The following is a 15,369-nucleotide window of genomic DNA, read 5'->3' on the forward strand; positions in this document are numbered from 1 at the left end:
CCCTTTGCCTCCCTCTCGCTCTCTCTCTCCCTCTCTCTCTTTCTCATTCTCTCTCTCTGTCTCTCTCTGTCTTTCTCTATCTCTCTCTCACTCACATTCGCTCCCTCTTTGTCACTTTCACGCTATCTCTCTCTGTCTCTCTCTCTGTCTCTCTCTCTCTCTGTCTCTCTTTCACTCGCTTGCTCTCTGTCTGTTTCATGCTCTCTCACACAATCTCTCTGTCTCTCTCACACTCTCTGTCTGTCTCTGTTTCTCTCTCTCTCTCTCTGCTGCTCCCTCTCTCGCTCTGTCTCTTTTTCTCTCCGTCTCTGCCCCTCTCTCTGTCTCTCTCTCTCTCTCTCTGTCTCTCTCACACTCTCTCTCTCTGTCTCTGTCTTTCTCTCTGCTGCTCCCCCACTCTCTCGCTGTGTCTGTCTCTCTCTGTCTCTCTCTCTGTCTCTCTCTCTATCTCTCTCTCTCTCTCTCTCCCACTGTGCCCCCTTCACCCTCTCTGTCTCTCTATCGGGGACCAGCTCTTACCTTCCCTTCCCGGCATCACTGTCTCCACGATGTGAAGGTTCTTGTCGAACAGGTAGCATCGTCCACTCAGGTGGAAGTTGGAGGCGCAGGGCTGAGGGACACTGGGGGCACAGGCCTGTCAGGGAGGGGAGGGGAGGTGGGCGAGAAGAAAGACGGGGAGGTGAATAGAGAGACCCCAATAGGGAAGGGACCATCGACACAATCGCACCCCAATAGCACCGTCTACCACCCTCAACTCCAAACCCCAACAACCCCCTCCCCCAACCACACCAACTCCCACCCCCACCAGCACCAACCCCCACCCCAACCGAAACCAATCCCCACCCCCACCTACACCAAACACCCCAACCAGATCAAGCCCCTCCCCCAACTACAACAACTCCCTCACTCCCCTCCCCCACTTACAAAAACCGCCACCCCCACCTACAACAACAACCACCCCCACCTACACCAACCCCCAACCCCACCTACACCAACCCCCTCCGCACCTACAACAACCCCCTCCCCACCTACACCAACCCCCACCACACCTACACCAACCCCCAACCCCACCTACACCAAACCCCTCCCCACCTACACCAACCCCCAACCACACCTACTCCAATCCCCACCCCCCCCAACACCAACCCACTCCCCCACCTACACCAACCCCCTCCTCACCTACAGCAACCCCCTCCACCACCTACACCAACACCCTCCCCCACCTACACCAACCCCCTCCCCCACCTACAACAACCCCCACCCCCACCTACACCAACCCCCTGCCCCACCTACACCAACCCCCTCCCCCACCTACACCAACCCCGACCCCCACCTACAACAACCCCCACCCCCACCTACAACAACCCCCACCCCCACCTACAGCAACCCCCTACCCCACCTAGACCAACCCCCACCCCCAACTACACCAACCCCCACCCCCAACTACACCAACCCCCTCCCCCACCTACACCAACCCCCACCCCCACCTACACCAACCCCCGCCCCCACCTACACCAACCCCCACCCCCACCTACACCAACCCCCTCCCCAACCTACACCAACCCCCACCCCCACCTACACCAACCCCCACCCCCACCTACATCAACCTCCACCCCCACCAACAACAACCCCCTCCCCCAACTACACCAAACCCCTCCCCCACCTACACCAACACCCTCCCCCACCTACACCAACCCCCACCCCCACCTACATCAACCCCCACCCCCACCAGCACCAACCCACTCCCCACCTACACCAACCCCCACCCCTACCTACACCAACCCCCACCCCCACATACAACAACCCCCACCCCCACCTACAACAACCCACACCCCCACCTACACCAACCCCCACACCCACCTACACCAACCACCTCCCCCAACTACACCAACCCCCACCCCCACCTACAACAACCCCCACCCCCACCTACACCAACCCCCTCCCCCACCTACACCAACCCCCACGCCTACCTACACCAACACCCACCCCCACCAGCACCAGCCCCCACCCCAACAGAAAAAAATCCCCACCCCCACCTACACCAACCCCCTCCCCACCTACACCAACCCCATCCCCCACCTACACAAACCGCCTCCCCCACCTACACCAAACCCCTTCCCCACCTACACCAACCCCATCGCCCACCCAAACCATACCCATCCCCCACCAACACCAACACCCACCCCCACCTACACCAAACACCCCAACCAGATCAAGCCCCTCCCCCAACTACAACAACTCCCTCACTCCCTCACTCCCCTCCCCCACTTACACAAACCGCCACCCCCCACCTACAACAAAAACCACCCCCACCTACACCAACCCCCAACCCCACCTACACCAACCCCCTCCGCACCTACACCAACCCCCTCCCCACCTACACCAACCCCCACCACACCTACACCAACCCCCAACCCCACCTACACCAAACCCCTCCCCCACCTACACCAACCCCCAACCACACCTACTCCAATCCCCTCCCCCACCTACACCAACCCACTCCCCCACCTACACCAACCCCCTCCTCACCTACAGCAACCCCCTCCACCACCTACACCAACACCCTCCCCCACCTACACCAACCCCCTCCCCCACCTACAACAACCCCCACCCCCACCTACAACAACCCCCACCCCCACCTACAGCAACCCCCTACCCCACCTAGACCAACCCCCACCCCCAAATACACCAACCCCCACCCCCAACTACACCAACCCCCTCCCCCACCTACACCAACCCCCACCCCCACCTACACCAACCCCCGCCCCCACCTACACCAACACCCTCCCCCACCTACACCAACCCCCACCCCCACCTACATCAACCCCCACCCCCACCAGCACCAACCCACTCCCCACCTACACCAACCCCCACCCCTACCTACACCAACCCCCACCCCCACATACAACAACCCCCACCCCCACCTACAACAACCCACACCCCCACCTACACCAACCCCCACACCCACCTACACCAACCCCCTCCCCCAACTACACCAACCCCCACCCCCACCTACAACAACCCCCACCCCCACCTACACCAACCCCCTCCCCCACCTACACCAACCCCCACGCCTACCTACACCAACACCCACCCCACCAGCACCAGCCCCCACCCCAACAGAAAAAAATCCCCACCCCCACCTACACCAACCCCCTCCCCCACCTACACCAACCCCATCCCCCACCTACACAAACCGCCTCCCCCACCTACACCAAACCCCTTCCCCACCTACACCAACCCCATCGCCCACCCAAACCATACCCATCCCCCACCAACACCAACACCCTCGCCCACCTACACCAACCCCCACCCCCACCTTCACCAACCGCCTCCCCCACCTACACCAACCCCCACCCCCACCTACACCAACCCCCACCCCCAGCTACACCAACCCCCTCCCCCACCTACACCAACCACCACCCCCACCTACACCAACCCCCTCCCCCACCAACACCAACCCCCTCCCCCACCTACACCAACCCCCTGCCCCACCTACACCAACCCCCTCCCCCACCTACACCAACCTCCTCCACCACCTACACCAACCCCCAACCCCACATACAAAAAACCCCCTCCCCACCTACACCAACCCCCACCCCCACCCCCACCTAGACCAACACCCACCCCCACCTACAACAAACAAGTCCCCCACCTACACCAACCCCCACCCCACCAACACCAACCCCCTCCTCCACCTACACCAACCCACACCCCCACCTACACCAACCCCAACCCCCACCTACACCAAACCCCTCCCCCACCTACAACAACCCCGACCCCGACCTACACCAACCCCCTCCCCCACCTACACCAACCCCCACCCCCACCTACACCAACACCCACCACAACCTACAAAAACCCAAAGCCCCACCTACACCAACCCCCACCCCCACGTACACCAACCCCCTCCCCCACCTACAACAACCCCCACCCCACCTACAAAAACCCAAAGCCCCACCTACACCAACCCCCACCCCCACCTACACCAACCCTCACCCCCACCTACAAAAACCCAAAGCCCCACCTACACCAAGCCCCACCACCACCTACAACAACCCCGACCCCGACCTACACCAACCCCCTCCCCCACCTACACCAACCCCCACCCCCACCTACACCAACCCCCACCCCCACCTACACCAACCCCCTCCCCCACCTACACCAACCCCCAACCCCACCTACAAAAAACCCCACCCCCACCTAAAACAACCCCCTCCCCCACCTACAACAACCCCCACCCCCACCTACACCAAACCCCTCCCCCACCTACACCAACCCCCTCCCCCACCTACAACAACCCCCTCCCCCACCTACAACAACCCCCACCCCCACCTGCACCAACCCCCTCCCCCACCTACACCAACCCCTCCCCCACCTACACCAACCCCCACCCCCACCTACACCAACCCCCACCCCCAACTACAACAAACAAGTCCCCCACCTACACCAACCCCCACCCCACCTACACCAACCCCCTCCTCCACCTACACAAACCCCCACCCCCACCTACACCAACCCCCACCCCCACCTACAACAAACAAGTCCCCCACCTCCACCAACCACCTCCCCACCTACACCAACCCCAAACCCCACCTACAACAACCCCAACCCCCACCTACACCAACCCACACCCCCACCTACACCAACCCACACCCCAGCCTACACCAACCCCGACCCCGATCTACACCAACCCCCACCCCCACCTACACCAACCCCCACCCCCACATACACCAACCCCCTCCCCCACCTACAACAAAACCCACGCCCACCTACAACAACCCCCACCCCCACCGACACCAACACCCTCCCCCACCTATACCAACCCCCTCCCCCACCTACACCAACCACCACCCACACATACACCAACCCCCTCCCCCACCTACACCAACCCCCTCCCCCACCTACACCAACCCCCTCCCCCACCTACAACAACCCCCACCCCCACCTACACCAACCCCCTGCCCCACCTACACCAACCCCCTCCCCCACCTACACCAACCTCCACCCCCACCTACAACAACCCCCACCCCCACCTACAACAACCCCCACCCCCACCTACAACAACCGCCACACCAACCTACACCAACCCCCACACCCACCTACACCAACCCCCACCCCCACCTACACCAAACCCCTCCCCCACCTACACCAACCCCCTCCCCCAACCACACCAAACCCGACCCCCACCTACACTAACCCCCTCCCCCAACCACACCAACCCCGACCCCCACCTACACCAACCCCAACCCCACCTACACCAACCCCCTCCCCCACCTAAACCAACCCCCTCCCCCACCTACAGCAACCCCCACCACCACCTTCATCAACCCCCACCCCCACCAGCACCAACCCCCTCCCCACTTACACCAACCCCCACCCCCACCTACACCAACCCCCACCCCCACCTACAACAACCCCCACCTACACGAACACCCACACCCACCTACACCAAACCCCTCCCCCACCTACACCAACACCCACCCCCACTTACAACAAGCCCCACCCCCACCTACACCAAACCCGACCCCCACCTACACCAACAACCTCCCCCACCTACACCAACCCCCTCCCCCACCTACATCAACTCCGACCCCCACCTACAACAACCCCCACCCCACCTACAACAACCGCCTCCCCCACCTACACCAACCCCCTCCCCCAACCACACCAACCCCCACCCCCACCTACACCAACCCCCACCCCCACCTACACCATCCCCCTCCACCACCTACACCAACCCCCTCCCCCAACCACACCAACCCCCACCCCCACCTACACCAACACCCACCCCCAACCACACCAACACCCACCCCCACCTACACCAACCCCCACCCCCACCTACACCAACGCCCTCCCCCACATACACCAACACCCACCCCCACCAGCACCAGCCCCCACGCCCACCTACACCAACCCCCATCCCCACCTACACCAACCCCCTCCCCCACCTACACCAACCCCCTCCCCCACCTACACCAAACCCCTCCCCCACCTACACAAACCCCCTCCCCCACCCAAAACATCCCCCTCCCCCACCTACACCAACACCCTCCCCCACCTACACCAACACCCACCCCCACCTACACCAACCCCCACCCCCACCTACACCAACACCCACCCCCACCAGCACCAGCCCCACACGCCCACCTACACCAACCCCCATCCCCACCTACACCAACCCCCTCCCCAACCTACACCAACCCCCTCCCCCACCTACACCAAACCCCTCCCCCACCTACACAAACCCCCTCCCCCACCCAAACCATCCCCCTCCCCCACCTACACCAACACCCTCCCCCACCTACACCAACACCCACCCCCACCTGCACCAACCCCCTCCACCACCTACACCAACCCCCTCCCCCACCTACACCAACACCCACCCCCACCTACACCAACCCCCACCCCCACCTACACCAACCCCCTCCCCCACCTACACCAACCCCCTCCCCCACCTATACCAACCCCCACCCCCACCTACACCAACACAATTCCCCACCTACAACAACACCCACACCCACCTACACCAACCCCCTCCTCCACCTACACCAACACCCTCCCCCAACCACACCAACCCCGACCCCCACCTACACCAACCCCAACCCCACCTACACCAACACCCTCCCCCAACTAAACCAACCCCCTCCCCCACCTACACCAACCCCTCCCCCACCTACACCAACCCCCACCCCCACCTACATCAAACCCCACCCCCACCAGCACCAACCCCCTCCCCACCTACACCAACCCCCACCCCCACCTACACAAACCCCCACCCCCACCTACAACAAGCCCCAACCCCACCTACAACAAGCCCCACCCCCACCTACACAAACCCCCTCCCCCACCTACACCAACCCCCCCCCACCTTCACCAACCCCCTCCCCCACCTACACCAAACCCCACCCCCACCTACAACAAGCCCCACCCCCAGCTACACCAACCCCCACCCCCACCTACACCAACCCCCACCCCCACCTACTCCAACCCCCTCCCCCACCTACACCAACCCCCTCCCCCAACAACACTAACCCCCACCCCCACCTACACCAACCCCCAGCCCCACCTACACCAACCACCACCCCCAACTACAAAAACGCCCTCCCCTACCTACACCAACACCCACCCCCACCTACTCCAACCCCCTCCCCCACCTACACCAACCCCCTCCGCCAACCACACCAACCCCCACCCCCACCTACACCAACCCCCACCCCCACCTACACCAACAACCTCCCCCACCTACACCAAACCCCTCCCCGACCTACACCAACCCCATCCCCCATCCAAACCATCCCCCTCCCCCACCTACACCAACCCCATCCCCCACCTAAACTAACACCCACCCCCACCTACACCAACCAACTCCCCCACCTACACCAACCTCCTCCCCCACCTACACCAACCCCCTCTCCACCTACACAAACCACCTCCCCCACCTACACCAAACCCCTCCCCCACCTACAACAACCCCCTCCCCCACTTACACCAACCCCCTCACCCACCTACACCAACCTCCTCCCCCACTTACACCAACCCACTCCCCCACCTACACAAAACCCCACCCCCACCTACACCAAACCCCTCCCCGACCTAGACCAGCCCCCTCCCCCACCTACACCAACCCCCTCCCCCACTTACACCAACCCCCTCCACCACCTACACCAACCCCCTCCCCCTCCTACACCAACCCCCTCCCCCACCTACACCAACCCCCACCCACACCTACACCAACCCCTTCCCCCACCTACACCAACCCCCTTCGCCACCTACACCAACCACCCCCCAAATACACCAACCCCCTCCCCCACCTACACCAACCCCCTCCCCCACCTACACCAACCCCCTCCCCCACCTACACGAACCCCCTCCCCCACCTACAGCAACCCCCACCCCCACCTACACCAAGCCCTTCCCCGAACTACACCAACCCCCTCCCCCACCTCCACCAACCCCCTCCCCCACCTACACCAAACACGTCCCCCACCTACACCAACACCCTCGCCCACCTACACCAACCCCCTCCCCGACCTACACTAACCCCCACCCCCACCTACACCAACCCTCACCACCACCTACACCAACCCCCACCCCCACCAGCACCAACCCACACCCCCACCTACACCAACCCCAACCCCCACCTACACCAAACCCCTCCCCCACCTACAACAACCCCGACCCCGACCTATACCAACCCCCTCCCCCACCTACACCAACCCCCACCCCTACCTACACCAACACCCACCACAACCTACAAAAACCCAAAGCCCCACCTACACCAACCCCCACCCCCACCTACAACAACCCCGACCCCGACCTACACCAACCCCCTGCCCCACCTACACCAATCCCCACCCCCACCTACACCAACCCCAACCCCACCAACACCAACACCCTCCCCCACCTACACCAACCCACACCCACACCTACACCAACCCCCACCCCCACCAACACCAACCCCAACCCCCACCTAAACCAACACCCACCCCCACCTACACCAAACCCCACCCCCACCTACACCAACAGCCACCCCCACCTACGCAAACCCCCTCCCCCACCGACACCAACCCCCTCCCCCACCTACGCAAACCCCCTCCCCCTCCTACACCAACCACCACCACCACCAACACCAACCCCCTCCCCCACCTACACCAACCCCCACCCCCAACTACACCAACCCCCTCCCCCACCTACACCAACACCATCCCCCACCTACACCAACACCCGCCACAACCTACACCAACCCCCACCCCCACCTACAGCAAAACCCTCCCCAACCTACACCAACCCCCACCCCCACCTACACCAAACCCCACCCCACCTACACCAACCCCCAACCCCACCTACACCAACCCCCTCCCCCACCTACACCAACCCCCACACCCACCTACACCAAACCCCACCCCACCTACACCAACCCCCACCCCCACCTACACCAGCCCACTCCCCCACCTACACCAACCCCCACCCCCACCTACACCAACCCCCACCCCCACCTACATCAAACCCCACCCCCACCTACACCAACCCCCTCCCCCACCTACACCAACACCCGCCCCCACCTACACCAACCCCCTCCCCCACCTACACCATCACCCTCCCCCACCTACACCAACCCCCACCCCCACCTACACCAACACCCTCCTCCACCTACACCAACCCCCTCCCCCACCTACACCAAACTCCTCCCCCACCTACACCAGCCAAAACCCCCACCTACAGCAACCCCCTCCCCGACCTACACCAAACCCCCTCCCCCACCTACACCATCCCGCTACCCCAACTACACCAACCCCCAAACCCACCTACACCAACCCCCTCCCCCACCTACACCAACACCCTCCCCCACTTACAACAACCCCCTCCCCCACCTACACCAATCCCCTGCCCCACCTACACCAAACCCCCTCCCCCACCAGCACCATCCCCCACCCCCACCTACACCAACCCCCACCCCCACCTACACCAACCCCTACCCCCACCTACACCAACACTGCCCCCACCTACACCAACCCCCACCCCCACCTACACCAACCCCCTCCCCCACCTACACCAACCCCCACCCCCACCAACACCAACCCCAACCCCCACCTACACCAACCCCCACCCCCACCTATACCAACCCACTCCCCCAGCTACAGCAACCCCCACCCCCACCTACACCAACCCCCTCCCCCACCTACAGCAACCCCCTCCTCCACCTACACCAACCCCCAACCCCACTTATACCAAAACCCCTCCCGCAACCACACCAACCCCCTCCCCCACCAACACCAACCCCCTCCCCCATCAACACCAGACACCGCTCCCCCAACCACACCAACCCCCTCCCCCACCAACCCCCTCCCCCACCAACACCAACACCCTCCCCCACCTACACCCCTCAACCAACCACACAAACCCACTCCCCTACCAACACCAACCCCCTCCCCCACCAATACCAGACACCCCTCCCCCAACCACACCAACACCCTCCCCCACCTACACCAACCGCCACCCCCACCTACACCAACCCCCACCCCCGCCTACACCAAACCCCTCCCCCACCTACAAAAACCCCCACCCCCACCTACACCAACACCCATCCCCAACTACACCAACCCCCCCCCCTACATACACCAACCCCCTCCCCCAGCTACACCAACCCCCACCCCCACCTACACCAACCCCCTCCCCCTCATACAACAACCCGCTCCCCGACCTACACCAACCCCCACCCCAACCTACACCAAACCCTTCCCCCAGCGACACCAACCCCCTCCCCCACCTACACCAACCCCCTCCCCCACCTACACCAACCCCCTCCCCCACCTACACCAACCCGCACCCCCACCTACACCAACCCCCTCCCCCACCTACACCAACCCCCTCCACGACCTACACCAACCCCCACCCCCACCTACACCAACCCCCTCCACCACCTACACCAACCCCCACCCCCACCTACACCAACCCCCACCCCCACCTACACCAACGCCCTCCCCCACCAACAACAGACACCCCACACCCACCTACACCAAACACCTCCCCCACCGACACAAACCCCCTCACCCACCTACACCAACCCCCTCCCCCACCTACACCAACCCCCTCCCCCACCTACACCAACCCCCTCCCCCACCTATACCAACTCCCTCCCCCACCTACAACAACAACCACCCCCACCTACACCAACCCCCAACCCCACCTACACCAAGCCCCTCCGCACCTACACCAACCCCCTCCCCGACCTACACCAACTCCCACCCCCACCTACACCAACCCCCTCCCCCACCTACACCAACCCCCACCCCCACCTACACCAACCCCCTCCCCAACCTACGCCAACCCCCACCCCCACCTACACCAACCCCCTCCTCCACATACACCAAACCCCACCCCCACCTACACCAACCCCCACCCCCACCTACACCAACCCCATCCCCCGCCTACACCAACCCCCACCCACACCTACACCAAACCCCACCCCCACCTACACCAACCCCCAACCCCAACTACACCAAACCCCACCCCACCTACATCAACCCCCACCCCCACCTACACCAATCCCCACCCCCACCTACTCCAACCCCAACCCCAACTACACCAACCCCCTCCCCCACCTATACCAAACCCCACCCCCACCTACACCAACCCCTTCATCCACCTGCAGCAACCCACACCCCCACCTACACCAAACCCCACCCCCACCTACACCAACCCCCACCCCCACCTACACCAACCCCATCCCCCGCCTACACCAACCCCCACCCACACCTACACCAAACCCCACCCCCACCTACACCAACCCCCAACCCCAACTACACCAAACCCCACCCCCACCTACACCAACCCCCACACACAACTACACCAACCCTCACCCCCACCTACACCAACCCCCTCCCCCACCTACACCAACCCCCTCCCCCACCTACACCAACGCCCACCCCACCAGCACCAACTCCCACCCCAACCGAAACCAATCCCCACCCCCACCTACACCAAACACCCCAACCACATCAAGCCCCCTCCCCCAACAACACCAACTCCCTCACTCCCCTCCCCCACTTACACAAACCGCCACCCCCACCTACACCAACCACCACCCCCACCTACACCAACGCCCACCCCCACCTACACTAAACCCCTCCCCACCTACACCAACCCCCACCCCCACCTACACCAACACCCTCCCCACCTACATCAACCCCCTCCCCCACCTACACAAACCCCCTCCCCACCTACACCAACCCCCTCCCCCAACTACACCAACCCCCTCCCCCACCTACACCAACCCCCTCCCCCAACTACACCAACCCCCTCCCCCAACTACACCAACCCCCTCCCCCACCTACACCAACCCCCACCCCCGACTACACCAACCCCCACCCCCACCTACACCAACCCCCACCCCCACCTACACCAACCCCCTCCCCCACCTACACCAACCCCTACCCCCAAATACACCAACCCCCTCCCCCACCTACACCAAACCCCCTCCCCACCTACACCAACACCCTCCCCACCTACACCAACCCCCACTCCCACTTACAACAAAACCCCTCCCGCAACCACACCAACCCCCTCCCCCACCAACACCAGACACCCCTCCCCCAACCACACAAACCCACTCCCCCACCAACACCAACACCCTCCCCCACCAACACCAAGGACCCCTCCCCCACCAACACCAACACCCTCCCCCACCAACACCAGGCACCCCTCCCCAACCACACCAACCCCCACCCCCACCTGCACCAACCCCCTCCCCCACCTACACCAACCCCCACCCCCACATACACCAACCCCCTCCCCCACCTACACCAAACCCCTACCCCCTACACCATCCCCCTCCCCCACCTACACCAACACCCTCCGCCACCTACACCAACCCCCTCCCCGACCTACACCAAACACCTCCCCGACCTACACCAACCCCCACTCCACCTACACCAGCACCCAACCCCACCTACACCAACCCACTCCCCCAACTACACAAACCCCCTTCCCCACCGACACCAACCACCTCCCCCAACCACACCACCCCCGCCCACACCTACACCAACCCCCACTCCCAGCTACAACAAACCCCAACCCCAACTAAACCAAAACCCTCCCCCACCTACAGCAACTCCCTCCACCAACTACACCAAACACACCAAACACACCAACCCCCTCACCCACACCAACCCTCTCCCCCGACACCATCCCCATCCTCCACAACCTTCCCTCTTCGTCCTGAGGGAGTGCCGCACTGTCGGAGAGTCAGTGCTGAGGGAGCGCCGCACTGTTGGAGGGTCAGTGCTGAGGGAGAGCCGCACTGTCGGAGGGTCAGTGCTGAGGGAGAGCCGCACTGTGGGAGGGTCAGTGCTGAGGGAGAGCCGCACTGTGGGAGGGTCAGTGCTGAGGGATAGCCACACTGTGGGAGGGTCAGTGCTGAGGGAGAGCCGCACTGTCGGAGGGTCAGTGCTGAGGGAGAGCCGCACTGTGGGAGGGTCAGTGCTGAGGGAGAGCCGCACTGTCGGAGGGTCAGTGCTGAGGGAGAGCCGCACTGTCGGAGGGTCAGTGCTGAGGGAGCACCGCACTGTCGGAGGGTCAGTGCTGAGGGAGAGCCTCATGGTCGGTGGGTCAGTACTGAGGTATCTCCGCACTGTCAGAGGGTCAGTGCTGAGGGAGTGCCGCACTGTCAGAGGGCCAGTGCTGAGGGAGTGCCGCACTGTCGGAGGGTCAGTGCTGAGGGAGAGCCGCACTGTCGGAGGGTCAGTGCTGAGGGAGAGCCGCATGGTCGGTGGGTCAGTACTGAGGTATCTCCACACTGTCGGAGGGTCAGTGCTGAGGGAGCGCTGCACTGTCGGATGGTCAGTGCTGAGGGAGTGCCGCACTGTCTGAGGGTCAGTCCTGAGGGAGCACCGCACTGTCGGAGGGTCAGTGATGAGGGAGTGCCGCACTGTTGGAGGGACAGTGCCGAGGGAGAGCCGCACTGTAGGAGGGTCAGTGCTGAGGGAGAGCCGCACTGTCCGAGGGTCAGTGCTGAGGGAGCACCGCACTGTCAGAGGGTCAGTGCTTAGGGAGTGCCGCACTGTCGGAGGGTCAGTGCTGAGGGAGCGCTGCACTGTCGGATGGTCAGTGCTGAGGGAGTGCCGCACTGTCCGAGGGTCAGTCCTGAGGGAGCACCGCACTGTCGGAGGGTCAGTGATGAGGGATTGCCGCACTGTTGGAGGGACCGTGACGAGGGAGAGCCGCACTGTAGGAGGGTCAGTGCTGAGGGAGAGCCGCACTGTCCGAGGGTCAGTGCTGAGGGAGAGCCGCACTGTCAGAGCGTCAGTGCTGAGGGAAAGACGCACTGTGGGAGGGTCAGTGCTGAGGGAGAGCCGCACTGTCGGAGGGTCAATGCTGAGGGAGAGCCGCACTGTCGGAAGGTCAGTGCTGAGGGAAAACCGCACTTTTGGAGGGTCAGTGCTGAGGGAGTGCCGCACTGACGGCTGGTCATTTCTGAGGGAGCACCAAACTGTCGGAGGGTCAGTGCTGAGGGAGTGCCGCACAGTCTGAGGGTCAGTATTGAGGGTGCTAGGCACTGTCAGAGGGTCAGTACTAAGGGAGAGCTGCACTGTTGGAGGTTCAGTCTGAGGGAGAGCTGCACTGTTGGAGCGTCAGTGCTGAGGGAGCGCCGCACTGTCGGAGGGTCAGTGTTGTGGGAGCGCCGCACTGTGGGAGGGTCAGTGCTGATGGAGAGCCATACTGTCAGTGGGTCAGTGCTGAGGGAGAGCTGCACTGTGGGGGGTCAGTGCTGAGGGAGAGCAGCGCTGTCAGAGGGTCAGTGCTGAGGGAGAGCCGCACTGTCCGCGGGTCAGTATTGACGGTGCTCGGCACTGTCGGAGGGTCAGTGCTGAGGGACAGCCGCACTGTCGGAGGGTCAGTGCTGAGCGACAGCCGCACTGTCGGAGGGTCAGTGCTGAGGGAGAGCTGCACTGTGGGAGGGTCAGTGCTGAGGGAGAGCAGCGCTGTCGGGTTTTCAGTACTGAGGGAGCGCCGCACTGTCAGAGGGTCAGTGCTGAGGGAGCACCGCACTGTCAGATGGCCAATGCTGAGGGAGAGCTGCACTGTCGGAGGGTCAGTGCTGAGGGAGCGCCGCACTGTGGGAGGGTCAGTGCTGAGGGAGTGCTGCACTCTCGGAGGGTCAGTGCTGTGGGAGAGCCGCACTGTCGGAGGGTCAGTACTGAGGGATCGCCGCACTGTCGGAGGGTCAGTTCTGAGGGAGAGCCGCACTGTCGGAGGGTCAGTACTGAGGGAGCGCCGCACTGTCGGAGGGTCAGTGCTGAGGGAGAGCCGCACTGTCGGATTTTCTGTATGAGGGAGAGCCGCATTGTCGGAGGGTCAGTGCTGAGGGAGAGCCGCACTGTGGGAGGATCAGTGCTGAGGGAGCACTGCACTGTCGGAGGGTCAGTGCTGAGGGAGAGCCGCACTTTGGGATGCTCAGTGCTGAGGGAGAGCCGCACTGTCAGAGGGTCAGTACTGAGGGAGAGCCGCAATGTCGGAGGGTCAGTACTGAGGGAGCGCCGCACTGTCGGAGGGTCAGTGCTGAGGGAGAGCCGCACTGTCGGAGGGTCAGTGCTGAGGGAGAGCCGCACTGTCGAATGGTCAATGCTGAGGGACGTTGAGATGATCCTTACTCCCGTGGCACCTTTTCCGCATGCGCTTTCTCGCCTGCTTTCACACCACTGCTCACCACAAGCTGTGATCCTGATGCCGCCACTGTTACCAGGCTGTTGTTTCCAGGGTCTGTGAGAAGATAAAGGCAACACGGTGTATAACCCGCCTTCTTCCTCAGCATCAACACAGCTGCTCCATCCCTCCTGCTTTCCCTCGTCTTCACTATCGCGTTAGCCT

At 63.3% G+C, this 15,369-nt stretch overlaps 1 protein-coding gene across 1 annotated transcript in view; it reads right to left on the reverse strand.

Annotated features, from left to right (window-relative positions):
• The window catches only part of LOC121274777 (integrin alpha-X-like), a 211,530-nt gene that overhangs the window by 148,672 nt on the left and 47,489 nt on the right, over positions 1-15,369 (reverse strand). Inside the window, exons 4-5 of the mRNA XM_041182115.1 lie at positions 15,209-15,261; positions 520-634 (exon numbers count right to left, since the gene is read on the reverse strand). Of these exons, the coding sequence (XP_041038049.1) occupies positions 520-535 (16 nt within the window). The 5' untranslated portion in view covers positions 536-634; positions 15,209-15,261. The remainder of the gene's footprint in view (positions 1-519; positions 635-15,208; positions 15,262-15,369) is intronic.

This window comes from Carcharodon carcharias (genome assembly GCF_017639515.1).
Source record: "Carcharodon carcharias isolate sCarCar2 chromosome 38 unlocalized genomic scaffold, sCarCar2.pri SUPER_38_unloc_13, whole genome shotgun sequence".
Classification (NCBI taxonomy): domain Eukaryota; kingdom Metazoa; phylum Chordata; class Chondrichthyes; order Lamniformes; family Lamnidae; genus Carcharodon; species Carcharodon carcharias.